Below are 27,726 nucleotides of genomic sequence, written 5' to 3' on the forward strand. Positions count from 1 at the left end.
GGAGGAAAAGAGTAAGCGTAGGAAAGAGATAGGCCGAGGGAGAGCGTGTAAGAGAGTAAGAGAGAAGGGAATAGGTGCCACTCGACGAGGAACCAATACTACGGTCCCTTTACAAACCAACTCACGAGGCTTGCGAGGCCTCCTCTCTAGCGTGAGTATTCCGCCGCCAGTTCTCGAGAGAGAGAGAACCGTGCTTTTCGGACCCTCAACCCTTTCTCGGCTCGACCATAAGCCACGAGGCCCACCTGGCCTCTTCTTCTACCACCACCACCACCATCGTACACAGGTCACTACCACCGTTTACCATTTATCGTCACCGTCACCATCCTGACGTTCCGAGTTCCGATCGGTGGATGGTACGTATACGTGTATGTGTACATATACATGTATATATATACACGTTTTGAATGGTATTCGTGTACCATCACTACCAACGAATCGCATCAACCACCACCACCACCACCACTACTATCGTCGTCGTTGTCGTCGCCGTCGTCGTCGTCGTCGTCGTCGTCACCACCACCACCGTCTCTCGCCGACTGCCCAGTCTACCTCTCTCCGCGTTTACCTAGGACCAGACAGAGAGAGAGTGGGAGAGAGAGCGCGCGAAAGATTGTGAGAGGGACAGAGCGAAAGAACAAACGAGAGACAAAGAGAGAGTGAGAAAGAGAGAGAGAGGGAGGAAAAGAAAGAGAGGAAGAGAGAGAGAGGTAAAGAGTAAGAGAGGGTCTCGGGTTTGCGCAAAAGTTACGACGGAGCGAGGAGCAGTGAGACACACCGCGGAGACCGGAAGAGACCCTCTCTCCCTGAAGAGAAGTCCTCCGGCTAAGTGAGAGAGAGAGAGAGATTCAAGCGCGCGAAAAACATCATCGTGTCGAATCGGAGTGTGTCATCTTTACGGGACACATGTGAGAGTGTGTGCGCAGGGTGTGTGTGGTGCGACAAAATTTCGGGCTAAAATTCGACGACAACGTTTGTTTAACCGTGTATCGTTTTTATCGTCGTCGTGCTTTCTAGTCGCCGCCGCGGTACATTCGCCGCGACTCAGTTTCCCGAAGACACGTGGTGTGCTGTTGTTGCTTCCCATGGAATTCTGTGTCGTCTCTATATGACATCGTCGTCGATCCCATCAAAAATCCCGTTCAATTTTCTTATCACCATTGTGATTTGTTGAAACGGTTGCAATAGCATCGTCGTCGTCGTCGTCGTCGTCGTGCTGGCCGTTATCGGAGCGATCCGAGTGCGCGTTCCTGCCGAACGAAAACACCGGACACGTGCTCATCCGCACGTGCTTTCATCGACGCACGTGCTCTTTAGACAAGTTTGGCTACGTATTTGAAACAGTTCCTACCGTCAACCGAACCGAATGTCAATGTTCCGATCGATTTTCATCGGTTCGATTCGATTTGAAAATAGAAAGTATCGGAGCACGAACAAGACGCATTGATAACTTTCGAGGAACGATCGAGTGTAAGGAAGAGAAAGGAGAAAGGGAAAAGAAAGGTACGCGAAGAAGAGAAGAGAAAGAAGTGGAGAAAGAAGAAGAAGAAGAAGAAGAAGAAGAAGGTGAAGAAGAAGAGGAAGGTTGAAATCAAATAGCAAGACTGGCTGTGTTCGGTTTACCACTTACGTACGAAGCAAGAGCGAGCCGCGCGCGTTGTGTAAGAGCTGAAAGTAAAAGTTGAAACCAGCGAGTTGTGCTCGCGGGAGCGCGTGCGGAGCGCGCTAAAATCCGATCCTGTCTCGTAGGCTGGGCATAGCCGAATATCTCTGTTTCTCTCTCTCTCTGTCTCTCCCTCTCTCTCCCTCTCTTTCTCTGTCTTTCCCTCGACAGCTTTCGGATTTGGTCCTACCGTCGTCGAGCTGTTTCTTTTTCCGAGAGAATCGCGTACCAGCAATAACCACGGAAGCAACGGAAGGTGGCCGTTCGGGAAGTGTCGGGAACGGTGGAACACGCACGATACGAAGCTAAAGAAAAGGAAAGGAAAAAGGAAAGGAAACGGGAAACTAAAGAGAGAGAGAGAGAGAGCGCGAGAAAAGAAGTGTTCAATTGTGTAACAACATTTCTAGTCCGTTGCTTCGTGAAATCTGTGTCTAATTTCGATTGGACGACGGTGCACGCCGAGGTCTGCGGGACTCTCTTGTGACGAAGAACAGGTGAAAGAGCTCGCGGTACGGTTGCTGAACACAATCGCAATCGTAAAAGATCGCCGTGTTGACCGTTACCGATTAGACGAAGGAGAAAAAGCGATGGAAACGTTGGTTACCGTGTGCTCCGTGTCGTGCGCTACGAAACGCGACCGTTCAAGGTCATCGTTCCTCGTATCCCACCGGTAACCCGCTTCCGGAACCGAAGAAAACACCGCGTCAGGATCCACTGTCAACGCGGTGGCGGAATTCCAGTCGGATTTCGTGGCAGAATTCGAAGCCTCCCGCGGCCCGTACCTTCGATCCTTCGCCTCGCCTCCCGCTCGCTTCAGCTTCGGCTACGCCGCAGTTCGGCCTCTACAGGAGAAGTTTCGTAAAACGGATTACAAAACCAGAAGAGAAAGGAGACAGAGAAAGGGAGAGGCAGAGAGGAAGAAGAGAAGCAAAGCAGCAAGTGGAAGGAGGAGAGAAACAGCGGTGATCCGCCGCAGGAAATTGTAAGGTAACGATACGCAGTCGGAGATACGGGTGTACGAGCACAACTTCTGAATCGTCCGCAGGGTGGACGACGAGGAGACGGGAAACGTCACCGAAATCGACGATCTGTGGCTGGAAACGTCTGTGACGAGAGCCGAGAAAAAGAAGGAAAAAAGAGGAACTGGAGTAGTAGTTCGCTGTCGAGGACAAGTCAGCAGTAGCGGAGGACAAGTTTGAAAGACGATCCGGATGTGGCTAAATCCTACTTGTTTTTCTTTCTCAGCCTTTATACTTCATACCCACCGTGTACTTTTCTAATCTCGTCGAGCAGCCATCATCGCGATTGGATTTTTCGCGACACGTCCGTCCGCGATCTGCTGCATTAAGCACGGAAACCCGAGAGGTTCTTGAAAAACGGGGCTGACTTAAACGCCCCGTACGGATCGTACCCCTTGGTAGCTGGTGAACACTCCTGGCGCAGAGAGACACGCGGCCGAGCGGAATTAAAAGTGCGTTTAAAAAGGTTAGCGGGATAAAAAAGGCGCGCGCGCGAAAGGATAAGAGAAAGGAATAGGAGCCACCTCCGAGTCCTTGAGAGTACCCAACGGGTAAAAGTGCCGCGCTCGGAGCCAGCCGGTTGACCCTGGCCAGCCAACGGAGCAGACCCCGTTGGAAAAAAGTACTCCACGTCGTTTTTCGTCGTTATCCTCGTCATCGTTGTCATCCTCCTCGTCATCGTGGTGATCCTCTTGAACCCTCGCATCAAACGGATGTCACCGCTCTCAACCACGTACATCCATTTTTTCTTTTTTTTACCTGGGATTCACGTGTTGTATATATCGTGTGTACCACGTGTACCAACGTCGATATTTCGAACACTATTATCGTCTGGTGTTTGTTTCTGAAATTTCTCTTCGTCCGAAGATACAAGGGGATATCGCATTACCGGTATATTGTGACTAGTGTGGACGTGGTTCTCCAGTGTGAGGTGAATTCAGTGCCAACTTCGATGTTGCCTCGATTTCTTTTGGCAGCTATACCGTTTTGTTAATGTTCTACCGTTTCGTCTCCGTTTCTCTACGACGTGCTACGATCTATTTCTCGTCCCGTTGGTGATCACATCCCCCTTATATCAATGTATGCCACGTGTTTACACCGTCGTACTCGTCGCCGCTATCACGGGATTTCGGGTCGTCGGCTCGTCGAGATGCTTCGTGACTCTTCGAGAGAGTTTTAAGGGAAACACCGTGCCTCACCGATTACGTTTCTTTATTGGATACCGTCGATTATTGGATAAAACTAGGACGATCAAAATCGCAAGGTAAGGACTTTCTTCGCTATCTCCTTAACTCTACCCCGCAATCGTCGACTTTAATCATGCTACTAGAGCAGTTTCCTTTTTCATTCAAAATCACCCGTCAAAAATAGCGAGAAAGATGTTTCATCAACACTTGTAACATCCTGTATAGTGGATGATATTTAAGGAATTCAAGTAGAATCCAGAATAGGAGAGGCAAAGAGTACGTTGGATACGAGGTTCGATAAGCTTGAAAAGCTTCGCTAGTTTTTTCGTCTGCTTCGCATCACTCGACGCTGCTTCAATATACGATAACGAAGAAATTGCCAGAGCAGTGAACCAACATTCCGTGCGATTGGACGGAAGAGAGTGTGTAAATTAAAGTAGCAACCTAATTGGAAGCAAAGAGGACCACCGTGTCAAACGCACCTAAAGACAATTAGATTTCGGCGAAAAATTAATTAAATTTAAATGCTTTTTCGCCAGAAAATATCGTGTGGCTCAGTTAGATGATCAATGGGACTTAAAAGTATTTGACGATGGCTACCAAGACGAAGATAGATCTACGAATAACGTCTTGTAGAATGAAATACAATTTAAACCTTCTAAATGAAATTTGCCTTGCTCGCAGTCAGCGATAAAGTTTGCGGCAGCTAATTAACACGTTGAGCGGCGCAGTGAAAATGGGCGGGCGTAGTCAGACAGTGAAATTGTTACTTTCATTCCAAAGTTTGCAATTTTAAACTCTAATCGTTATCGAAGAGTATTTTGCTTTTGATTTTTTAAAAAGACTCGTTCGCGATGTTTAGAAAATGTTCGACTAGAGTATCACGTAACGATGCAAAAGCTTTTTCCGTACGTATGTAGGTATAATTCAAGTTCAGGTGTTCCATGGTCGCACGAACATTGGTTGCGCAACTGTTTTTCAGAAAAAAGGAGGAGGCGGTCGCGAGTCCTATGTGGTCATCAATGACTAGCGATGACGGATAGCAAAGAAAAAGCGATCTTGAGTCAAGGTCGGGATCGTCAAAAGCCGTCTTTCGACGGTCGCCATTTTGTTCTCATATGGCCATTATCTGCTAGATACACAGGATGTTTAAAAAAAGAATATAGTTCAGGACTTTAAGGACAAAATGGAGCAAAGTGTTCTTAATTAAAAGAGGTGGAAAAATTAATCTGGTTTTAATAAATCTTCTCTTTGAAAAGAATTTCATGCAAAAGATGTGTTTGCAATTGTTAATTTTTTCGTTCTTTAATTTTCAACAGAAGATAGTAATTTTTTGACTTATGTTTATGAGGATGATCACTGGATCCGTTGTTTTTTAACACCCTGTACATTTATGCTACTCTCTCTCAAAGTCGCAATGCGTAAATAGTATGATATAAACGGAAATTGTGATCAGGTTTTTAAGGTGAACCAGTTGAAATTTCTGGTTAACTTTACTTTTTTTAATCGGCAAGTCGTGCGAGCATTCTTTCCTCCGATTTATAATAAAAGAGAAAAAACATGGCGCCATAAGAAAAAACCGGTCACTGATAGAATTCGTTTCTGGCAATCCGAAGGAAAACAATGAAAAATGAGTTTTGACGAAGTCGAAAGCCAACGAGGAAAAGATTTTCGCACTATATTTTCTAAAGCTACAATTCGTTGATTGCGTTCAAAATTGAAAAAAACACCTCCCGATAAACTACCAAATACTGAAAGAATCGGACTTCTACTTTCTCTGCATTTTAAATCCAAAAAACATTACTTTTCATAGTCGCTACGGTAGGATAACAATCTACGGATCTCTTAAACAATCATCGGTTAAAAAATTTATTTCAATCTTTTCTACCTAGTAGCAAAAAAGGAACGTAGACAATCGGTGTCATTACCTGCAAACAAATATGTTACTGTTTGTAAAGTAATAAAAGTAAACGTTGCACGATGCAGTATATGATAACGCGTTAGATTAGCAGTAACATAATCGAGCACAAGTTTAGTTTCGTTAAGATAATTTGATCACCACACTTTGAAAGGATAATGTTTTCATTGGTGTCGAGATAACCGTTCGAGCATGTAACAGGTATATTTGCAAATAAATTATCGAAACAAACAGGTAAACGAACGTTTTATCGTAGTTAATATTCATGTTTAGGGAAGCCTTAACGTAAATATATCTGTCGTACACGTGGTTCGTACGTTTGTTTTGCAACGTTGAGTAAGCGTAAATATAATCCACGTTGATGTACGAATTTCGATTATTTTTTATCTATACATACGTTACGCGGCCATTGATTAAACGGATCATTGATTCATTATAAAAGGCAATCATGGCTCGCGTGTTACGATTAGTTAACGAGAAGCTGGTAATGAGTGGCGTACACGTTTGATAGGTTGCGATATCTGTTTGAAAATAGTCTACCGGTGCCTATCAATTCGCGATGATCGATACACAGCCGGCTAAATCGATCGTGAATCATGTCCAATTGATCTTACGTAAGCACGGTTTGCGTTTCTTCTCGTAATCGCGACCAACAGGTAGATCGTGCACTTCCTACTACCCTGTTCATCGAACAGATTTTAGAAATTCTTTCCAATCCTTCGTTTATTCAACCCCTTTAAAGGCGTGACGTTTCTCTCAAAATAATCAAATATTTTGAAATAATTAATTTACTCATAAGAAAAGCAAAAGAAATGAAATTTAACTCTTAATTATCTTCAATAGTTTAGAATTATGTATAGCGTGCAAAGATTTGTTTTATTCTTATCTTTAACGATTAAAGAAGCCATCTCACTTGTTTCATTATATTCATTCTTATTGTAAGTCGATGTAAAAGAAAATAAGTTGAGCTATTTATAGAATTTTCACTCAGACTACTTTCATAATTACCAGCACGTATCTTTCAAATAGAAATGTTCGCAGCTGATAGGAGGAATTCGATTATCGCGAACCAATTGTGACTAATATAGTCGCCACGAGATAACTATAATTATAAACACTATACCAAGTGTATGTTTAACTCGATTGCACTTTTTTTCTCTACTTTTTTTTTTTTTTTTGCCAACGTTACAGCAATAACAACATCCGGCAAAACACCGACGCATAAACATATTACCTTCGTACGGTTTCGCGATCCAACAAGAGTACTATCCATCTAAAAAAGCAATTGTATAATTCACTTTTTTTTTGCAATGCATTCATTATAATTGCGAATGGCTCGAAGAGAAAATAACCTCGTTATACAATTTCGAGTTTTTTCATGACGCCATAAGTTATTGGTATTTAATATTTGATATTTGGCCTACTGGCCTATAAGCGCCAATAAATCATATCTTTACATAATGTTACAAAATGATTTTCTTAGAAATAAATCACTCGAAAATTCGAAGATATGTAACATGTTTCAAGCGGCATGAAGTGAAAGCGTAAGGGAGAAGAACAGCAGGGTTAAAGGAAATTGTTCGTTTTCTACGAATTTCCATGTCTCCAATATTTTCACCTACCAAAGGTGTACGTGTGCATTTTCTCCCTTCCCTGTACGTTTCTTCGTTAACGATAAGACGGTTATTAAGAAGCCATCTCGTGGCGTAGAGGCCTCGGATTGGCCGAACGTTTCGATGTGTTAGGGCACGTTAAATGAAGTTGCAATTAAGAGAGCTAAAAGCTACGCGGCTGACTATGCTTCTCAAGGCCTCGGGCCTCGCTAGAGCGTACTTCCGTTTTTGATTAGCTTCCTCTTTTCCCACATCGTCCTCGTCGTTTTTCTCCCTCTCTCTCCCCCCCTCTCTTTCTACCTTCCCACCCCCTGTCCACGTTCTCTCACCGTGTATTCTTTCTCCCTTCTTTTTCACTTTTTTATTTCTTTTTATTCCTCGTCTGTTTACTTCGTTTCCTCTTCGCGCCTCTCCCTGCCCTCTGGTGTTTCTCTTTATCTATGCCGGCGTTATCTCGCACCGTGGGAATCCGCGCGTGCGATTCGCGACGCGAGAGAGACGAAGAAGAAGATGAAGAAGTTCTTGGTCTTGTTCCTTCAGCCACCGTCTTTTCTGCGTTTGCATCTTGATAATCGGCCCTCGGTGCGGTTTTACTGGCTTACTAGTCGACCGGACCCGCTTTTTAACCCCCTTCCTCGCTAAACGATCACTGGATACCAACAAGGAGAGCCCCAACTGACTAACCAGTATGGAAATTCGTCAATTTATATATTTATTGAAAACTGGAGTATCGTGGAGGGTGTAATAAGAATTTATTATTCTTGCAAGTTTTCCTTTTGCCTTTATCATCTATTTAGTATTATAAATATTTTATAAATATTTGTGTACACTCAGAAATATTGCCTTCGTTTTCTGAAGCACTCACGAAATTGATATTTTGATTTTCAGAAATATTTCAAAAGCATCCGAATGTACTTGCGAGGTACTCCATCCCATCGCTACTAGCTGGAGTACACTTTCACTCGAGCCGTGTGCCTCGCCGAATTGGCAGATACGGTTACACACTGCTCGGTGAAATTTCTGTCGATTACGTGAAACACGGTTGTTCGATCTTCTCCGGTAGGAGAAGAATAAGAAGAAAGCACGACGCGTTTATTAAGTATCGTTTGATAAAACCCTACCGGTTGGATCTAACCGATATTACCAAACAGTAGGAACGTGTTTGATCGTATATGTCGCAACCTTGAATACTCGAGTTTTAAGAGGGAACCTAGAATTTAGTCACGTACATACGTTCGATTATGAAATATTTGTCAGAGTATCTTCCGATAGAATACCGCTCACATTCTGTCGGGTTCGATAAGTTTTGCGAAATACGTGTCTCAGTTTCACGCCGAACAGCAGCCGGAATACTGTGGGAATCTCTCTAACGTTCGATCCTACAGTCGGTGAATATTTGAAAATTTTGCAATTCGAACAGATTCAAATTGCAAGCTGAAAATCGTCCGTGGAAATTTCTTTAGAAACCGTGAATGTTGGAAAATTTCGAAATGGCAAGATGAAGCATGCGCGTATATAATAATTATCGTGAAATTTATCAGAATCACCCATGCTGATTGACTGAAACGTGTTTGCTAAACAAATCCCTTTCATTGAAGAGGAATTGTAACATAATTCATAAGGTTGAAATTATTAGATCGCCAGTTTGTTCGTCTGAGTAATATAATATGAAAATGAAAATCAAAGATGGTGGATGATTTTCAGTGCAAGTCAGTGTATGTATGTATTATGATAGCAGCGTGGAGATTTGCTCGTTCGAGCAGGTACTCCGCGATTGCCTGGTGGTATTTTCCTTGCTTTCTGGCCCGTTCTGGCTCGTGGCGATTGTAAATCTTGAGCTCTTGGGCCCCCGTGGCCCGAGTATATGGCGAGCAACACCGGCTTACGAGTATATACGTCCGCCAACCCTTTCTACCTTCCCTTTCACTTTCATCTATCGTGTATACTCGAGGCCCCTTCAGGACTTGCCTGCTTCTCGCTCGCTTGCTCTCGCTTCGCTTGCCTCTTTTCCTACCTACTTACTCTCTGCATGTACGTACATACCGCAGGAAAAGAAAAGGAGAAAAATCGAGAGAAAATGTATGCCGTGTGCAACGAAAGAATTGTTTCGTTGTGGTTCGGTTGTCCTTGAATCGTCCAGGATTAATTTAATACCTGGTATCGCGTGGAAAACGTTGCTTCTTGGAGATATTATTTTCACGAAAACTTGACAATTATTTTGTATAAAAGTTGAATAATACGATTGCGCTAGTTTTTCTTCTCAATCACCTGTTCGTTTCAATTAAAACAATTGTGATTTCACGAGGAATCGTATGAAAGTACGGTCTCAGAGGCTCTGTTTATTTCTATAGAAAACGCGATCAAACGAGGCGATCGTTTCCATTTTAATACGTTCAATGCACGTCAAATTGTGTGTAACGTATGCTGTAACAGAGGTATGCAAAGCGAAAAGTAATGTAAGTTAGTGACACAGTGAGAAACGTGGTCGTTGCCGGTCGTAGCCGTTGGTTTCCTTTGTAAGCTTGATGAAATATGGCCGGTCGAGGTGGCGAGTCTTTCATACGACAGTGAAAGTGTCCTAATTTTCAACAGAGAAAGAGTTTCCGAAAACGTTAACGGTAATACGGGGACACGGTAACCATTGTCCAATGTACTGTTAGAACCTGCCATTGGTGACCTGGTCAGAGCGAATTTCACGTTTTAAACTTTGTTCCGAAATAAGTATTAAAATTTTCAGATAACATAAATTTGTAATTATTTTTACATCAACCTTGAGTGTATTTTAAAACGTATTATTTATCTGACGAAAAGAAGGTCTTCAGAAATTGTCGGTCGCATCGAACGCGTGTTGCAAATTACTATGTCGATAACAATTATAGGTCAGCATTTCAGGGAACCTTTCTGACGTTTAGCATAACCACATTTTCGTTTTGCAATGATAAGTTGTCGCAATCGGTAACTTCTATCGCCGTTTGGTTGCTTATGTTCAAAGGTAAAAGGCCTCATTAAAGATCATGACTGTCCTCGTTGTTACGATTTTATTTTACACCAGGTGTAAACATCTGTCATCGTTATTAATCTTTCATCGACGTTTCAATTACTTTTTCCTCGAACTTTCGATTTCATATATTTAATTAATTCTTGTCGTCAGATCGAAACAACGATTCTCACAATCGGCGATTTCATTTAATCTAGAATTAGATGCTATCGAATAGTCTATTATCTAACTATCACAATAATTCGTTTTTTATTTATTTACCAACTTAAAATAATTAACTCGAAACGTCATTACCATTATCACATTTCTCATTTTTTATCTCTCTTTCGTCATCCATGAAAATTTTGATGGAACTAATTTAATAATTAATTAACTCGTCGTCTGTATCAAATATTCATCAAATTAATAGAGGTGTTGTAACGCTGGATACAGATTTATCTTTGGTAGTTGTATTATTAATTAGAAATTATAAAATGGTTAGGTGTTTGTCGGTACTCTTGCACACTTAACCGACAACGTAATTTCTCCTTCGCTATTGTTGCTCTCAAACAATCTCGCAATCGACCTCTCTCTTTCTCTCTTGTAACACGCTAATCATCCTCGGAGCTTGTTACATCGAGCCAAGGAACGACCGACCTAGATATCGGAATTTCTTCTGTTTCAAATTTCATTCCCGACACTGTTTCCATCAAGACCCGGAAAATCAATCTAAAATCAAAAACCTGCTACATATTTCGAATACGATTTTCAGTTGTAAGTAACTCGATTAAAACGAGTCGACATAATGACACATACGAAAAAGGTTTTCGAGGATTTCAAACGATTCTCTAACATGCGATCGGAAATAATCTTGCCTGGTTCACATTCAACGAACAATACTAGCGTTGCGCGATATCGGACCACAAACAAGACCCACTCGACTCGGTTAAGTGAGATAAACGATATCAACGCGACCTATCTTCCGTTTTCAGGAGTATCTTTTTCCGGGGGGGCTTGGAAAGCCGGTCATCTCGCTCTCCTCGCTGTAAACAATGCACACTTTTCTGGCTGGGTGCAGACTTTTCGGACACGGTGTACGGACACACGCTCAGGTGGCGGACCGAAAAGGTACGGCCGCGAAGGTACAGTACCGAGCAAAGTAGACTTCAGCGGATGTGGGGTCTTCTTTCCCTATATCGCCGTATTCCCTAAGGAACCCTCCAGTGCTCGGTACTGTACACTTGGCTGCAACGTAGGCTTCTCTTAAAAGTAAGTTGTAAGAGGAGTAGCCAAAGAACCCAAGAGGAATCTAAGGAAAATTTAACCTGGACACTTCTTCTCCTACGCTTCCTCTTAATTAAAGAAAGCCTACGTTGCAGCCGAGTGTACACGCGTTTGCGACAAGTCCTCACCCACAACGTGAGATCACCGTCATTACGTAAGTGTCCAGTCCTCAGCGATGTGAACGCGCATTAAGGAGATATCGTGTAGCACACCGCATACCGCTCTAGTAGACGTTAGATTCGCGTTGTTCCACCGGATAGTTCTCCACTATGCTAGAATTTCGAGAGAAAGGAGTATCGGCCGATTTCTTTCGGCCGAAAGTCAACTTTCCACGATTCGCAATGGCCCTCGTTCCAGCTGCTAATTGTAAAATAGGAACGTACGTATAATTGTATCGTACAGTATCAAAGTTCGATGGGGATAGTGAAAGGATGAAAAGCAGAATGAATATAGTGAGTTATAGAAATTTTTGCTATCATCGCGTTAAATTTCCGGTGGCTTTAGTTTCTTTAACGACAGATTTATCCATTCAAGAACGATACGTTCGATGCTGTCTAACGTTGGACACTTGCGCTGAGTAATTATCGTTTCAACTTACCTTTCTTGCATATCGAACCTGAAAATTTTCATAAATTTCGTACGGTAATTCTGTTGCTACGAGGTTTTTTCCTTTCCTCTGTAATACATCATGTGTGTGTGTGTGTTGAACCACTGTGGGCCGCAACGTCGGATTGCATAATATTTTGAAAAGTCGACGTAACGTGTCGGAAGTCGTCGTTAACTCGGACTACAGTCCTCGTCACGACTGACCAAGCGTGAATAAACAAATGAATAATCGTTCAATAGTTTTGGATCACCTACTTGCTTTGAATTTCATTCGCTCTCGATCGCGGTTAATCGTTGTCGTTCCTTCTAATCGTTCCTTTTTTTTTTCTCCCCTCTGTTACATCGATGACAACGATGAGGCTTGGCGCGTCCATTTCCGATTGACAATCGTAACAAGCCACAGGGAATAATTATTCAAGGCTACGGTGTGTTGCAATTGTATCGGCCGGCTAGCTATGCCGATGAAAGTCTCGTCGAGTTTGAACAGCTTCGGCCTATACACACGTTGACGAACATACACATCCGTAGATAGGCTTTAATAGAACGCTATACTTTCATGAAAACTCGTACCACTTGTTTCTTCCATTGACATCAGTCGGAAAAACGTATCGAGTGTTGAAGGCGTGGTAAAGTGAATACGGGTTACGTAACCGTTCTCCTCATAATGAATTCTATTTCTAAGATAAAACTGCAATCGTTTCATTTTTCAGTTTCAACGGAATAGAGACGCGAAACCAGTCGAATAATTTTAATAATGACGCACGATTTGTGCAGTAGTTCGATCTATTTTAAGAAAAGCCGCGATTGCATTTGAAACAGATCTGGGCAACTGGATGCCCTTAACAGAGAACAGCACGGTGAAGACAAAAGGAAATGTTATTGATGGAGGGTTTAAAGTTTTACGACATTTGAAAATTTGTTAATTATATTTAAGCAAGTTGCGGAGGTCAGTGGTGCGCGCTGAAATCCGAGGGAAGCCCAGAGTGCCCGCGGGCAAAACATAGGAATTGCCCAAGACTGGCATGCAGGGTAAGACGATCTACCTCTCGCTAAACGTTCTTCATCACTCGACATTCTTCGTTTCCGCCTGACTCATTTATACGCGGTAACAAGGCCAGGCCAAAAGCAGCGATCTTGACGTTATTAAAATATGTCTGCAAGGCAAAGCGATTACAAAGTGGCGAGTATACGAGCAAACCGAACGAAGAAAAAGGTGTGTGTTTAATGATAGAAGAAATATCCTCGTATCGATGCATTTTCAATGCATTCTGGTAGAATTGCATTTCGTATCGAATAGAAACTATCAAACATCAAGTTTTTCGTACCCATTCGAATTCATTAACTCTATGAATTACTTCATCCATTTTTATAATACAGATTTTATGCATACTACTTTCACAAAATTCTCTGGTAATCATTCGGCTATTTTTAGAAAACATGATCCAAACCATTAATATTTAAATTCGACCAAAACTCTTGTGTTATTACAAAAGGAACCTCGAACCATCTCGCATTCCCTCGGTGTCACGATGGATTAAAATAAAGTTTATTCCTTAACGTCAGAATTCAAGTATTCATCAAAGGATTTCCATACTGACTAAACTTACTTTGGTAGATTAGCTGTTTGCAGAGCTGAAAAAAGGATTCTGATCTTACGTTATCTTTAAATGATTCGAGTAGACCTAACGGAATGCTAACAATTTGATAAACGCCTACTGTTTCGCGTCTATTAAGGGGTGCTTAAGACAGTAGAGTACTCGATGTACGAGCTGACCTACTCGTTGAAAGTATTTGCTACCGAAAGGGTTGGAAACGATAACACCAGATAAATTCCTACTTATGAACAAAGTGACGGATAGAGCTTACGCGGCAACATAATATTATAACGAGAAATGAAGAGGAAGAAGGAGAGAAGAGCGATCATGATTGCGTAATACGAATGCACGCGAGTATCTTGCGGCCGCGTATACTCCCGTACGTAGCCTGTATGTAGATCTTCTAGGTAGTAAAAGGTCATCCGTTTAATAGTTCTCAATCGTGGATGTATGCGCGATCGGATCTTCGCCGACCGATGACTAACTTGCAAAGGCATCGACGAACCACACAGAATGTACATATGTATGTGCGGTGCATCTGCCGATGCGTAGTAAAAGGTGCAGTCGATGATGCCAGGCTTTGACATTGAACGGATCGAAATCTCGACGGTGCTGCTTATTTTCCTTTAACTCTTTCGCTGAATATTCTCCTTAACAAACTTGTTGGAATATCTTTTCTCTTTCACTCGATAAGTAATTTCTCTTATTCGATGGTGAATGTGAAAATTGGAACCACCTCTAGGGGTGAACAGACAGAGGACAGTTGCATCGCTTAGGTCCTAGGCTTAGGATTACTTTGGTAAAATATTTCAAAGTAAAATTTCTGAATTTGTAAGTAATTTCTCTTATTCGATGGTAAATGTGAAAATTGAAAGCACCCCTAGGGGTGAACAGAGGACAGTTACGTCTCTTAGGTCCTAGGCTCAGGATTATTTTGGTGAAATATTTCAAAGTATAATTTCTAGATTTGTAAGTAATTTCTCTTATTCGATGGTAAATGTGAAAATTGAAAGCACCCCTAGGGGTGAACAGAGGACAGTTACGTCTCTTAGGTCCTAGGCTCAGGATTATTTTGGTGAAATATTTCAAAGTATAATTTCTAGATTTGTAAGTAATTTCTCTTATTCGATGGTAAATGTGAAAATTGAAAGCACCCATAGGGGCGGACGGTCAGAGGGCAGTTACATCGCTTAGGATTATTTTGGTAAAATATTTCAAAGTATATTTTCTGGATTTGTACTGTTCTTCGACTTGCTGATTTGATTGTCAACGTTTATCGCGTGTCGACTGTTCTCCATTTGGAAAGGTCGGGAGGGTATCGGTGGGATCGGTGGTAGCGCAGGGCAATAATGCCCTTTAGATTACGTGCGCCTGTTGGAAGAAGAGACAACGCGTTGCGTTCGAGAGAAGCGATCGTTCATTACATAAGAGAACGCAGCGTGGAGACGCGCGTGTCGTGGCATAAAGGCTGATACACACGGTAAGGCTGCATACGAGCGCAGTCTGGCAAGCTCGTATGTGCACACGTGGATCTTGCGTCGATGTAAGGGGAGAAAGGACGAACTTCGAGGATCGCGAAAGAGCAGCGTTGCCAAAGTCTACTCGAAAATATTTTTTGCTGTTTTTTCGTTTTCTTTTTTTTCTTTCTTTGATTCGCAGTGGAAGCGCCTCTTTCGTCGCGTTTCCGCGTTTCCACGTGATCCTGCGGCTACGGCGCGCCACACATCCTGGTTATGCAACTGCTCAAAAGTGTACGATGTACAATATTACATCTGACATCATATTTATCCGCGTGAAATCCTGAAAAGATCGATCAGCTGCTTGTTTTTGAAAACAAAGTCGAAAGTCGAATGCTTCCATACTGCTGGACAAAATCGTAAGATATTCTGAAAATTACCGAGGCATCTTCGTAGAATTTCATTTCCATTTTCTAATGAAACGTAGTTTCATTCGAATTTGTCTCTCTAGTTAATTTCAAATAGCCGGATACTTTTCATATCGCCGTCAATGAACTTGATTTCAGTCTCTCCATTGTGTAGATCATACTTGGAGAGTATGATCTCTGCATCGTTTATTAACAAGATCACATAAGTAAAAGATTTGTACACTGGTACTTTCGGTAATAGATTAACTCTACTGTCTTATCATCAATAAATAATGAATGTTCCCTTTCGACTGTAGTTTCTAAAAGAAATCATTTGACAACATCTAGAGGAGTTGCATAGGTGTATTTCCAAGAAGATCTCGAAAGTTGTCCCTGGTATGGGAGAAATTTCGTTGAATTTCGTGGATGCTGTTCCAGAAACCCCGTGCGCTGCACTCGATTACCCCATAGAGCGAAGAAGTGCACGCGTGTGCGCGTAACAAGCATGCCCTTCAGATGCACAATGATGGAGCGTCTATTAGAGGAGGCGATTGTTCTTATATAATGAATGGATCATGTAACTAGCCGCTTCGCGGACTCGCTTCGCGGAACGAGAGACAGAAAGAGAGAAAGAGTGATGAGGAGAGAGGAGGAGGAGAGAGACGCCTTCGCGCATACACATACAAGGCCATCCAACGTGTGTCATGTACACGCGTCCGCGTATACCTGGCAATAGTGTGCGCGACCACGTACCAGTTAGAGTCGGCTAGGTTGGTACGTAAGTGCAGCTGAAAAGGCTTTTTACTTTCTGGCCTTGAGCGAAATGTATCCGGTGACTCGACGACCGCCGATCGGCCGAGGGAACTCTGTCGTTCCCCTACGTCCACACGAATCCTCTGCGTTCGCTTTATTCTTACCTTTCGACGCGTACTATCGCTACGTTTCTCCTCATCCATCATCCCGTTCACCAATTAATTCTGCCTCCCCCTTTTTTCCCTAAATAATTCATCGATGAGTCGATTTTAGTCCACCAACGTATCATTCTTGTTTCAATTATTGGTGTTTGGAACTTGAGTCATCGGTCAATTAGAGAAAATTAACACTAATTCCGTGATGTTTCATCTTATTTATTTTCTGTAAAATTTCACCACTAAAAATGGTACCAAAATGTACCAAGGGTAACTGTAATTAGCTACTATTTCATTCTTTGACGTTGGATCTTTTTTCATTGAATTATTTATACAAATTCTATGATGTTACATTTGATTTATTTTCTGTAAAATTTCACTACTATAAATGGTACCAAGACGTACCAAGGGTAACTGTAATTAGCTACTATTTCATTCTTGGACGTTAGATCTTTTTTCATTGAATTATTTATACAAATTCTATGATGTTACATTTGATTTATTTTCTGTAAAATTTCACCACTAAAAATGGTACCAAGACGTACCAAGGGTAACTGTAATTAGCTATTATTTATTTCTTGGACGTCTTTTTCATTGAATTTATTTGAAAAATTTGCTGATTTTTTCTTTTATCTAATTAACTGTGCATCCCTTTACTCCTCTCTCGTTCATTTCTCGCACTATTGCGTTTCGTAATGTTCGAACGCGTTCCGAGGATTTTCGTAAGCTTGGCTAAAAAGCGGGCAAATTAGAGGGACGGAGTAACGTGAAATGGAGAGACAAAGAAAGAATATCAGAGAGAGTACGTTACAGTCGACGGAGCGATGCGCAAGAGGGAGAGCGTGAGAGACTGGCTGGAAAATAGTAATTCGAAATCAGGGAAAGGTGTGAGTCACTGGTTTCACGGGGTGTCATAACCCTGCCCTCGGTTCAAATTACGTATTTTCAATTCTAAAACACGAAACGCGATGTCTGCCCAATGAGGAATTAACGAGCCACGACGTTATTTCCAAGTAGAAAGAATAACGCTCGATTTCTACTATACGCGTACGTAGTGTCAAACGAGCAATCATCGTGTTTCAAAGTATTTAACACTGTCCATTAGGAATTAAATGAAGTATCTTTAACGTCGTTAATAGCGGAAGGAGCTGAAATAGAAAGAGCATGACCGTGATTAACATCCCTTTTTTTTATCGAATATAATGAATAACTTATACTTGCTTCACACTATTTATAAATAGCAGCATATGCAAATGCGTAAGAAGCGGTAAACGGTGATTCGATAAAACGAACTTTACCACTTCCGCTACTCGTGTCCTTCCCATTTTGGTCATTTATAGTAGTAACAATGATTGGTTGCTTTTTAATTTCTATTTTCTTTAAAATAACAATTTGTCGAGCAAAGACGTGGAGATCCTTTCAATCGGGATGAGTTAGAAGGAATTTCTTCCGTTGTCGATGATACAATTTTGCGGTAAGACGTCGTGTAGCCTCTCCGCAATGTTCTATGGTGTTCCAAACGAACGCTTTTCGAGGTTTGCGGGTGCGTAGTGCATGTGCATGAGAGATGCCCGATGAGACCGCGAAACACGTCCTATCGAGGCTGGCGAAACGTAATTGGGCCCACAAAAAATGGAGCGGAAACGCCTGAACCCCGTTACAGGCCTCGTAACGAGTTCTCTCTACGCGTTGCTCAATCCGTGCAGGCTGGTTTGCGCGGTTTGAGCCGCCTCGCCTTAATGCGTACCGTCACGATCTGTTCCCTTTACGACAAACACCAAAACACCTCTATTATTTTCGCGAATCCGCACTGTTACCTAGGAACAAGGAATTTCACGCTCAAAGCGTTAACCCTCTTAAAAAATTTTACGGCTACTACTAAATCACAACGAATGATTAAGACACAATATTTCTTTTATATTTCTCATTTCATTTTTCTTTACAAAAAAATTGCAAGGTTTTTCAAATAAAAATCCCCAAAAATGTATGTTATTTTAACACTTTCTGTCTCATTAAATTTGAAGCGTTTCACTTTGGCCCGGTTTCGGTGACTCGTTAAAAATGTACATCCGAAGGAAACAGTAATCTTACAATTAATATCAAAGAGCATTTCCTCTTTCTTTTTTTTCCTGTACACGAGAGTTCAATCTTTTTCACCGTTGGATGTCGGTGTAAGCCATCCCTCCCTCTCCCTATCAGCCGTGTCTCGCTTTAATTTCCAGCCTCGACATTTGCGTAACCCAGTTTCGCCATTGTTCGATTCAATGGTAGATCGTAACGTCCGTCATCCGGATAGATTATAATGCTCACATGTATGAGTGTACATGTATGGCACTGCGCATCGTTGCGCCCGAGCGTGTACGTTGTGTGAACCGACAAGACGAAAGTGTACACACACGGGAACACGGTGCGAGGGTATTAGTATGCCGAGGCGATAAAACGACCGACGTCCATGGAGAGTTCGCGTAACGAAATTTACGAATTCCACCAACTTTCTCCTCTTGTTCTTATCTTATCTTCGCCTCGCGAACTCGTTGCACTAGTTCTTATTGCATCGTTACCTCTTTACCGTTTTCTTTTTTTTTTCTCTCCTTTTTCCCTTATCAAACGCTCGCTCGCCCCGATTCGATCTTACACACGAGAACAACACGTGAGCGAGAAACGGAAGAAATGAAATTAGATCGCATCGGCCTCGGATCGACACCAATAAATTTCTGATAAATTTTAATGCCGAACGATATCAGACTTCCTAGGATACACCGATGGAATTGCAACTGTTAGTCATAATGTACATAATGTACGAACACCGATATCCACGATGAAAATTATTTTATCAACCTTATAAAGATAACCATTTTCATGATAGAAACATATTAGGAAAGGGAGGTGGTACAAGGTGTTATTTTCACTGATAAGAGAGCACATTTAATTTATTTCAAATAAAATTTTAAAAAATTACATTTTGGAGTAATTTGAATGAGAGCGTGCGCCGCCAAAATGTGTGCTGCGCTCTATGCGAGATATCAGGATTTTATCAACGAACGACAAGGCAGAGATTCGTTGATTACCGACGTCGAAATGCACCGAGTGCTCGGGTTGGTTTGGCCAGCATTTCACGGAGAGAGTGCAGCACTATACAAAAGGAAAGAGACCTACATCTTGACCGGTAAAACTGGCAAAGTCGGGGTTGGGTAAGTCCCCACCCGATGGACAGACAAGTGGGCCAGAGTTTTCTGCATTCAGCGGCACGACACGGGGCCTTGTCCCCCCACTAAACACGAACGGCACGAGACCCCGCCCGGCAAGTCTTCAAGGTCCAAATAGAAGAAGAAACACGAACGTAAGCGTAAGCGTGGACGTAATGCAGCCGGTCGGTCGGTCAGCGATTGACCCTGAACTTCAGTCGTGCTTGCTAACAGCAGCAACAACAACGCAGACGCACCACCAACCATTTCCTTATTCAGTGATCTTCTTGGTAAGTGGCCGACGATACATTACGTATGCGGCCGAGTAATGCATTCGTTCGACGTCATACCATAATTCTTTACCCCAAGGACCTGCCCCTTTTTTCCTTTCCTTGCCAACTCTCTTCGATTCCTCCCGAGATCGAGACACTCTTCGTCGAATGATAAACACCGCCACCAAAAGCAGCATCCAAACGATGAGGAGAGCTTCTAATGCGAGAACAGTGATCACGTATTGATCTTAACATCTATTTCGTTACGATTGGATAGTAAATCCTATTGTACTCTCGGAGATGTTATGAAAGCGATGCACAGACTGGTTTACATCGATGAAGTATATTGCTCCGCGTGTCCTACTATCCCATTTTGCTAGATTTACCGCTCTATCAACTACTTACTAGCACTCTACTCGTTTTACTAGCACTCTGTTATGGGTTATTGTCCTCCTCTTGGTAAATTAGGTTTAATGCTGAAAGATCGAAAAAGAGAGTGGATAGAATACCTTGCAATTTACTACCTATGTGATACCATCTCATCTGTTAGGAAATATAAAAGGAAAATCCATGGTACCACGGAAATTCTATGGCGTTATAAGGTTGAACTTGAGACACTTGCGATGACCGATGATGACGAAATAGGATATGAGAGCGATGGGCGGTCTGGATGTAAAAGAAATGAAAAACATGCATGATTCTTGATCGCATAGATCTTCGTGACTTTTACTCAAGGTCTTCCCTTTCCAATTTGATCGGATCATTCGTTGAAGGTCATATCTAGCGTATCCGCTTTTGTATCGCGTTGCTACCACCACACGTGCTTCTTTCACTATGGTACACCTAAGTTTTGACTGTTCATCTTTCTCGTTAGTTAACAAAGTTCTTTATCGACTATCTATAAAGGAGAAGATACGAACGTGAAGCTTATTGTACACGAGACACGTTTGACATTGCGGAACGCGTGGATGTTTACGGCATTGGTTTCATAATATTAATTACACTGCTGCTCGCTCAGAGTATAACGTGAAATCAAACTTTCTCTCCGGTGGATCCCCTTGAGAAACGTTGGAGACTCGGCTATAACCAAATGTCAAATTTATTCAAACGTACATTATGGAACTTCATTATCGTTGCGTCATAAATTGAGATCTATTGTAAATAATCAAATGGATTGAAATCATTTTCATTGAAATGTATCCGTGAAATTGAATTCGACGTATAACCTGGTAACATAATTATACGGACTAGCTGTCATTAGATGCAATTCAAGCTCTTAGCAGAAAGCTGAGCGAATGTCAGAGAAACGTGAGAAGCATAATCTTAGGATACGTCAGTGCCTTCCGTCGTTTCTAAGAAAAGCGGGACACGGAAAGATGAAATTAGTGTAACGAAGTCGTCTTTGCATGACACGTGGCGACAAAATCGCATTAATTAGGTGAAGGACGTTTCAGGAAAACGACGTTTCACTGTATTTTTCTTCTTCTACCCTGTCTATTGATAGATTGGAAATTTGTTTCTAATATCAATAATTTCGTATGTGCAGACGATGTATACTGACGGTCTCCTGACACTCCATTATGGGAAGCATCCAGCGACCTTGGCCGCAGAGGTCGGAGCCTGGTACACCGGGGACCGTCACGTGGACGTGACGTTAGCTTGCGACGATGGGTCCGTCGTGAAGGCTCACCGTGTAGTTTTGGCAGCAGCTAGTCCCCTTTTGGCTAGTCTTCTTCGTAATCCCGCGTTGGACCATGTGGTCCATTTGTCGGGGGTCCGAAAAACCCAGCTGACCCATCTGCTGGAATTCCTCTACAACGGAGAAGCTCTCATACCTGTGAGTAACCCATTCAGGGACAACGTTATAAGCTAACTCGATAATTAATTAAAATCGTTAACATAATTTTCTTGCTTTCAGTCGACGGAACTCACGCCACTGAGGGAACTGTTCGAGCTTCTTCAAATTAAATCGGAGCTGTTCGAGCCGAATCAACCTCAGACATCGAGCAACTCCGATCCTGAAAGAGTACCCACCCCTCAGCCTTCGGAGGGCCAGGAAAGTTCCAGCTACGAGTCGCAGTATGACGGCAGGTTGGTAAAGACCGTAGCAGCGTTAAGTGTTCGTGAAATGTCAATACGATCAACGAAATAGATATTGTAATTTCCAAGATAGAAAACTATTAAGATCTTTGCTTGGTATTGATGCAAGATATCGATATTCTCATAATGTCATTCTTCCCGGGTTCGACATTTACAAACCATTCGGGTTCGCATAGATGTGTAGGTACGCGCTATACCGAGGAGCCTCGTATAATTTTGCAAATTACAGTTAATCTTTCGCGAAGAAACGTCGCGTTAATCGTGGAAATTTTCAGGCAATCCAACAATCCCGCAGACTGTTGTTCGGTGCTGATAAAGACCGAGGGCTGCGAGGAGGAGCCGGAAGTGGACGTCGAAGGGGTCGAGGGTGAAGGGATTCTTACGGAGAACAGAGAAAGCAGTATAGAACCACCCCGACGGAGGGATAGTTCCGATCCTGTGAACTTGAGCTTAAATTCGGGTACTTCGACCACTAGCGAGGGTTCGCACGATATCGTGCCTAGGTAAAGATTTCATTATTTCGCGCTACTTGGAAACGTGTCCTAATACGACATTGCATTTCGAGTTAGTCGAAGAAGATAAAAAATCTCACGCGTTGCGTTTGATCCAGACCAGAAAAACAATTACTGGAGAGGCGAGAATCTCTGGAGGAAGCGGAAGAGAGGAGAAGACAATTAGCCGCTCGGCTCGCGTTAGGATTAGAACAGGGAAAACGAAAACCGGAAGAAATACCTATCCCACCTGCGGAGGCGTACGTCGTGACGCCCCATCGAAAACGAAGGCCAGGCTTCCACAATGCTCCAGCACAGAATCCAGCTTTCGTACCGTTTAATCCTGGTTTCGAAACCCCGAGACGGTTACAAGCGCCACATCCTCTCAGCGTCTCCGCGCCTCCGTACCTGGTACGATACAAGTATCTTCTGTTTTCTATATTAATTCATCATTTCTACCTATCATTTAACTACTCGATGTCGATTAGAAATTCATTTTCTAAACCAGGCCTGTTCAGCTCGATGCCCCTTGTGCAATTGCTGATCGCACCTTATGGACCACGTGCTGTTTTTACCATCAATTCCTTTATTAAATATTAGCATTAGTGAAAGTCTACGATATTCTTGTGTCTCCGCTCTGAATATGTTTTGAAAGCGATGGAATGCTGAAAGAGTGGGATGACTGCCCTACTCTTTATTGACTCGCAACGTCGTTATATTATTCTACCCACGGGCGCCAGTTGAACAGGTCTGCTTTTTCGAGAGTCGTATGAAATTGAAGAATTTCAAAATACGTCCAAATATTAAAGATACATTAACCAATATTGATGCTCTTTTCATGCGATATGTGCTATGCCCGAAACAGCCCTTAAACTTATCTGCATTTATACAAAGATTCGTATTTATGCAGCAGGACAGGTCAGTGACACCTCCAGGAGCGTCGCACAGACCTCCAAGCGCGGATCCAGCATCGGCAGCGGGTTTGGAACCACCTTGGGGCTCTTGGGCCCTACCACCAGCGAGGGCGCCCCCGCCGCCGCCGACAGACGATCCGCCAAAATCTACCCCTGCCCGCGAGTATCGGTGCAGCTATTGTGGGAAACAGTTCGGAATGTCGTGGAACTTGAAGACGCATTTAAGAGTGCATACGGGTGAAAAACCGTTCGCGTGTAGACTTTGTGTAGCTATGTTTAAGCAAAAGGCCCATCTGCTGAAGCATCTTTGCTCGGTACACAGAGGCGTTATAGCAGCCCCGGACAATACGTTTACTTGTTGCTTCTGTTCGTTAAGTTTCGATAGTTTACAAGAGCTGATCAGGCATCTGTCGGGTCCGCACAATAATTTGCTGCTTAGCAAAAATCTGCACGACTAGCGACAAGGTTAAGGCCGACCGGTGCTGATGGCTGACCTCGGCCGCATCTCGATTCAAATTTTATCGCGTGCCCGAAACGTTTCGATCGTGTTCGGATCGAAAAGTACGAGTGCCTTTCGAATCGCTATTGTAACGTTCAATGTTTCAATTTCAACGTCACTTCTCCTTTATCTACTTTATCGTACGAGTCTGGGCATCGATCTCGAGATGACAAGGTCGCATCATGCTTCTACTAAAGAAACACATCTCCGATCATTTTCATACGACTTCAAGAATCATACTTCTCCAACGATATTTTTATAAAATCTTGAAAGAGAACGTCGGACTGGTTTATCTTGAAAATGTTTGGAGACAACGCATGTTCTCTATAAAAACGCGTGTCGACAAGTTTTTTTAAATGAATTTACATAGATAAAAGCACGCAAATTTGTGAAGTTTCTAAACGAACGTTCTAATCGAGAGAAACTAAACGGTGTTTGGATATAGAACATTTGATTCTTTAGTAAGAAACAGCATGAACAGCACCGGGAGAGCCTTTTATTTTATTTTTAAATAAAATCGTCGCGTTATTCGCGCGACTTCCTAGTTCGAAAAATACCCGAAGATCAGGCAATAATTTGTTTATTATTGTTATAAGCGATGACCAGTAACTCTGACCAAATAACGTATCCCCGACGATCGACGTGTAGTCGGATATGTTGTGTCGGTCTCTATTTACGAAACGTTAAGAAAGTCGAAACGAGAATAGGAAACTAAAAAGAAAAATAGAGAAAGAGGTGAGAGTCAATTATTGTTGAGCGGCGAATTTTGTCCAAGTGAACTCTCGTTGCGTCTTTACTTACTTGAGAAGAAAAAGAAAGGAAAGCTTCTTCGCGTCAGGTGACAACCAGCAAAGACGTCTCTCGTTTACCTCAGCGTGCGTAAGCAATCTCATGTGTAAATAACGTTAACGTTTTAGTAGTAGAAACAAGCGGACGGATAAGAATTTATTTATTTTACACTTCTTTTTTTTTTGCAAAGGGACCAACCGATTTTCCACCGATTTCTGTCTTAGGTAGATGTTTAGGTGTCCTGCCCCTCAATCGCCTCGAACAAATTAAGCTCGAACGAAAGCGAAACGCTATCGAAATTAGATTTAAATCGAAGAATATGTTCTTTTTTTTTTTAAATACGGAAGGTCTTAAGAAAAGACGTTGGCGTTACAACTCCTTACCCTTACGAAGAGGAACATTATCGGCGGGACACAATCGTGGAAGAAAAAGAAGGAGCAACAATAATTTTAATCTTTCGTTATTTTTTTGCAAAACGACTCAAGCTACAAATTTTTGCCGACCAATTAGAATAAAACGTTGCTAATGTTCTTCCATTTATGTAAAATCCTCGTCTTCCACTTCATATCGCCAGAGTCCTATCTTCTTCCTTCCCCCTTTACAACTCCATCCATGAATCTGGTGTTCTATTTTTTTTTTTTTTTTGAAACCATCGAAACAACGTTCTCGGTATCTCAGCCACACGAGTGCCTTGTCAAATGGGTCCAAATTGGTCGATTGGGCAGTGATTTCATGTGTTCATAGGCTTAAGGTATACGTAAACGTAATTAAGATGACGATACGAGCTCGCTGTAGGAATTGAAAGGAAACGTTTAATTAATTCACGTAGAAGGTTTCAATATCACTCGAATTAATCCAAGATTAGGTAGGATCTAGATCGTTGTAAGTAGCAGCTTTTGTTTCTCTAATTTCTTTCTCATTGACGCAGGACGTCATTATTTTTCTTTGTTTTTCTTTCTTTCTTCTTGGTTAGATAGGTATTATTACTTAAGGTGCCTTGAAGAAGGGCCTCGACCTCTCTTCCGTTCCTTCGTTGAAAAATTTCGAGCTATCAAACGAACGATCCGAAGCATCAGAAATCAAACGTACAAATTCTAACTAGAATCGAAAGAATTTTATTTCAAATTGATATATATATGTATATATATATTTTGTTTAAAAGATACGCGTGCATTCCATAATATCCGTGTATACAAACTGAATGAATCTTGAATGATATTCGTTCGTTTTTGAAAAGCAAAAATCCTGCAAAATGGAATAAACCAAAGGACGTAAGAAGAGATTAGAGGGGTGGTATGCGCTCTCATTAAGCCAGGCATAAACGGCCAGCACAAAACAGTGAACGCAATGTGATACTAAATGATAATAAGGATAAAGTAATTATTGTTTAGCGTGCAACGCCTCGGCGCATGGCACGAGCGCGACTCGTGGCTCTTTCAATAAAACAAAAGAAAAAGAAAAAAAAGAGAGAAAAATGCCTTTCGATCGCGAGAGGAACAAGCATTACGAATTCTTCTTTTTTTTTTTCTGCGAGCTGCCTAAAGAAATTTTTACCAACTAACTTTTCGTCGTTTCTATTCCAATCCTTCTTCTCCTAGAACTCTCTCCAACCCCCTCGTTCCCCCCTTCTCGTGACGTAAGCGCACTAGGATTTATGTATATAGATTATTTTAACGTTAATTAGTTACGTTTATTGTGTAAAGATACACACACTCGCCGCCAGATGTCTCGAAAGGGCACGTTTATCCTCTCGAAAGTAATTGAATTATTTCGATCACGTGTACAAGGAACATAAATTGAATATATCTTTTTTGGAAAGTTTTAATCTAGTGCAAAATCGTTCTCATTTTGTCATATGAAACTTTAAGAAGAAAAGTAGAAATTTATTGAAAATATTCCTCTCTCCGTTGATTATTCACTGCCCTTCCGAACACCTGGCCAGAGTTTCGTAGAGTTTAAGCATCTTCCGAGCGGAATGCGTTTTCCGCGTGCTTTCTTAGTGTTCATAGGTTTACAAGAAATAAATTAATTCAGTTGAGAAATCTATGGAAGACAGATGAGTGATCGGAAACAACCTGGTTCTTGTTAATATCCTTGCTCCCTCCTCGTACAAAAAATAATATCATCGTTTTAGAATTATTCTAGATATCAGAATATCTGTCCTGTAAAATTTAGAAAAAAAAAGAATGATACTTTATTATTTTTAACATTTTTAGTTCCACGGAAAATTTTGCAACTGTCGATCGTTTTATTTTCAAGGAACAAAGTGAAGATTTGATAAAGTCAAGGCTTGAGTTAGATAAAGAAAAAAAGAAGACAGGTTTAATATTGTTTTTAAAATGACGTCGTAACGGTTCCTCGTTTATGGATTTATTAGAGTATCGTTAGAAGAATATCTACTCGAAACTAACGGTTCAATGACCAAGGGGATTTCATACAAAAAGAAAGCCCGTCGAGAAAACCCGTTACTGGCAAGACCCATGGTTTCATGGTGGTGGTATATGCTAAGCATCTGAGCGTTGATAGCGTCGATTGCATAATTGTAACACGATAAGTAATAGCCAGTTCTCAGTTCGTTCCGCGGAGGAAAACTCAGCTACCATTTGCCATCTACCTGCTCCATTTGTTGAACACATAAATACAGAGACTTAAGGTCGAGGTCGCTGAAACCCGTTTCATGAATGACTGCAGGAAGAGGAATAACACCATCAAAGGTGCAAGTTTCACAACCATGCATTCCAGCATGGTTGCTGTGATAAATACTCTAATCATGAGTGAAAATTTCAAGGGTAAAATCCTCAGCCAAATTAACCATAAATTCGACTTAATTTCTTTGGGACCA

General features: G+C 42.0%; 1 protein-coding gene across 3 annotated transcripts; it reads left to right on the top strand.

Moving 5' to 3' along the window:
• Positions 1 to 26,411, top strand: ken (zinc finger and BTB domain-containing ken and barbie protein). 3 transcript variants are annotated; one of them, XM_034327511.2, is made up of 6 exons: positions 1 to 3,946; positions 21,638 to 21,928; positions 22,010 to 22,182; positions 22,467 to 22,694; positions 22,802 to 23,093; positions 23,593 to 26,411. In XM_034327511.2, the coding sequence occupies exons 2-6, from the start codon at positions 21,641 to 21,643 to the stop codon at positions 24,052 to 24,054; spliced, it is 1,443 nt and encodes a 480-aa protein (XP_034183402.1). In that variant the 5' UTR covers positions 1 to 3,946; positions 21,638 to 21,640; the 3' UTR covers positions 24,055 to 26,411. The 3 variants fall into 3 exon arrangements, with proteins under 3 accessions (XP_034183402.1, XP_034183401.1, XP_034183400.1); XM_034327510.2 differs by lacking the exon at positions 1 to 3,946 and adding an exon at positions 18,104 to 20,109 and having other exon boundaries at positions 23,596 to 26,411; XM_034327509.2 differs by lacking the exon at positions 1 to 3,946 and adding an exon at positions 18,109 to 20,109.
• Positions 26,412 to 27,726: the final 1,315 nt, after the last annotated feature.

This window comes from Osmia lignaria, chromosome 2, assembly GCF_051020975.1.
Source record: "Osmia lignaria lignaria isolate PbOS001 chromosome 2, iyOsmLign1, whole genome shotgun sequence".
In the NCBI taxonomy this organism is placed as follows: Eukaryota; Metazoa; Arthropoda; class Insecta; order Hymenoptera; family Megachilidae; genus Osmia; species Osmia lignaria.

Bases quoted from the DNA above. Each gene is read 5' to 3' on its own strand.
- ken (XM_034327509.2), top strand. From the start codon at position 19,996: ATGCAGCCGGTCGGTCGGTCAGCGATTGACCCTGAACTTCAGTCGTGC. The intron at 21,929-22,009 runs GTGAGTAACCCA...TCTTGCTTTCAG, and splicing joins ACGGAGAAGCTCTCATACCT to TCGACGGAACTCACGCCACT. The intron at 22,695-22,801 runs GTAAAGATTTCA...CGTTTGATCCAG, and splicing joins TCGCACGATATCGTGCCTAG to ACCAGAAAAACAATTACTGG.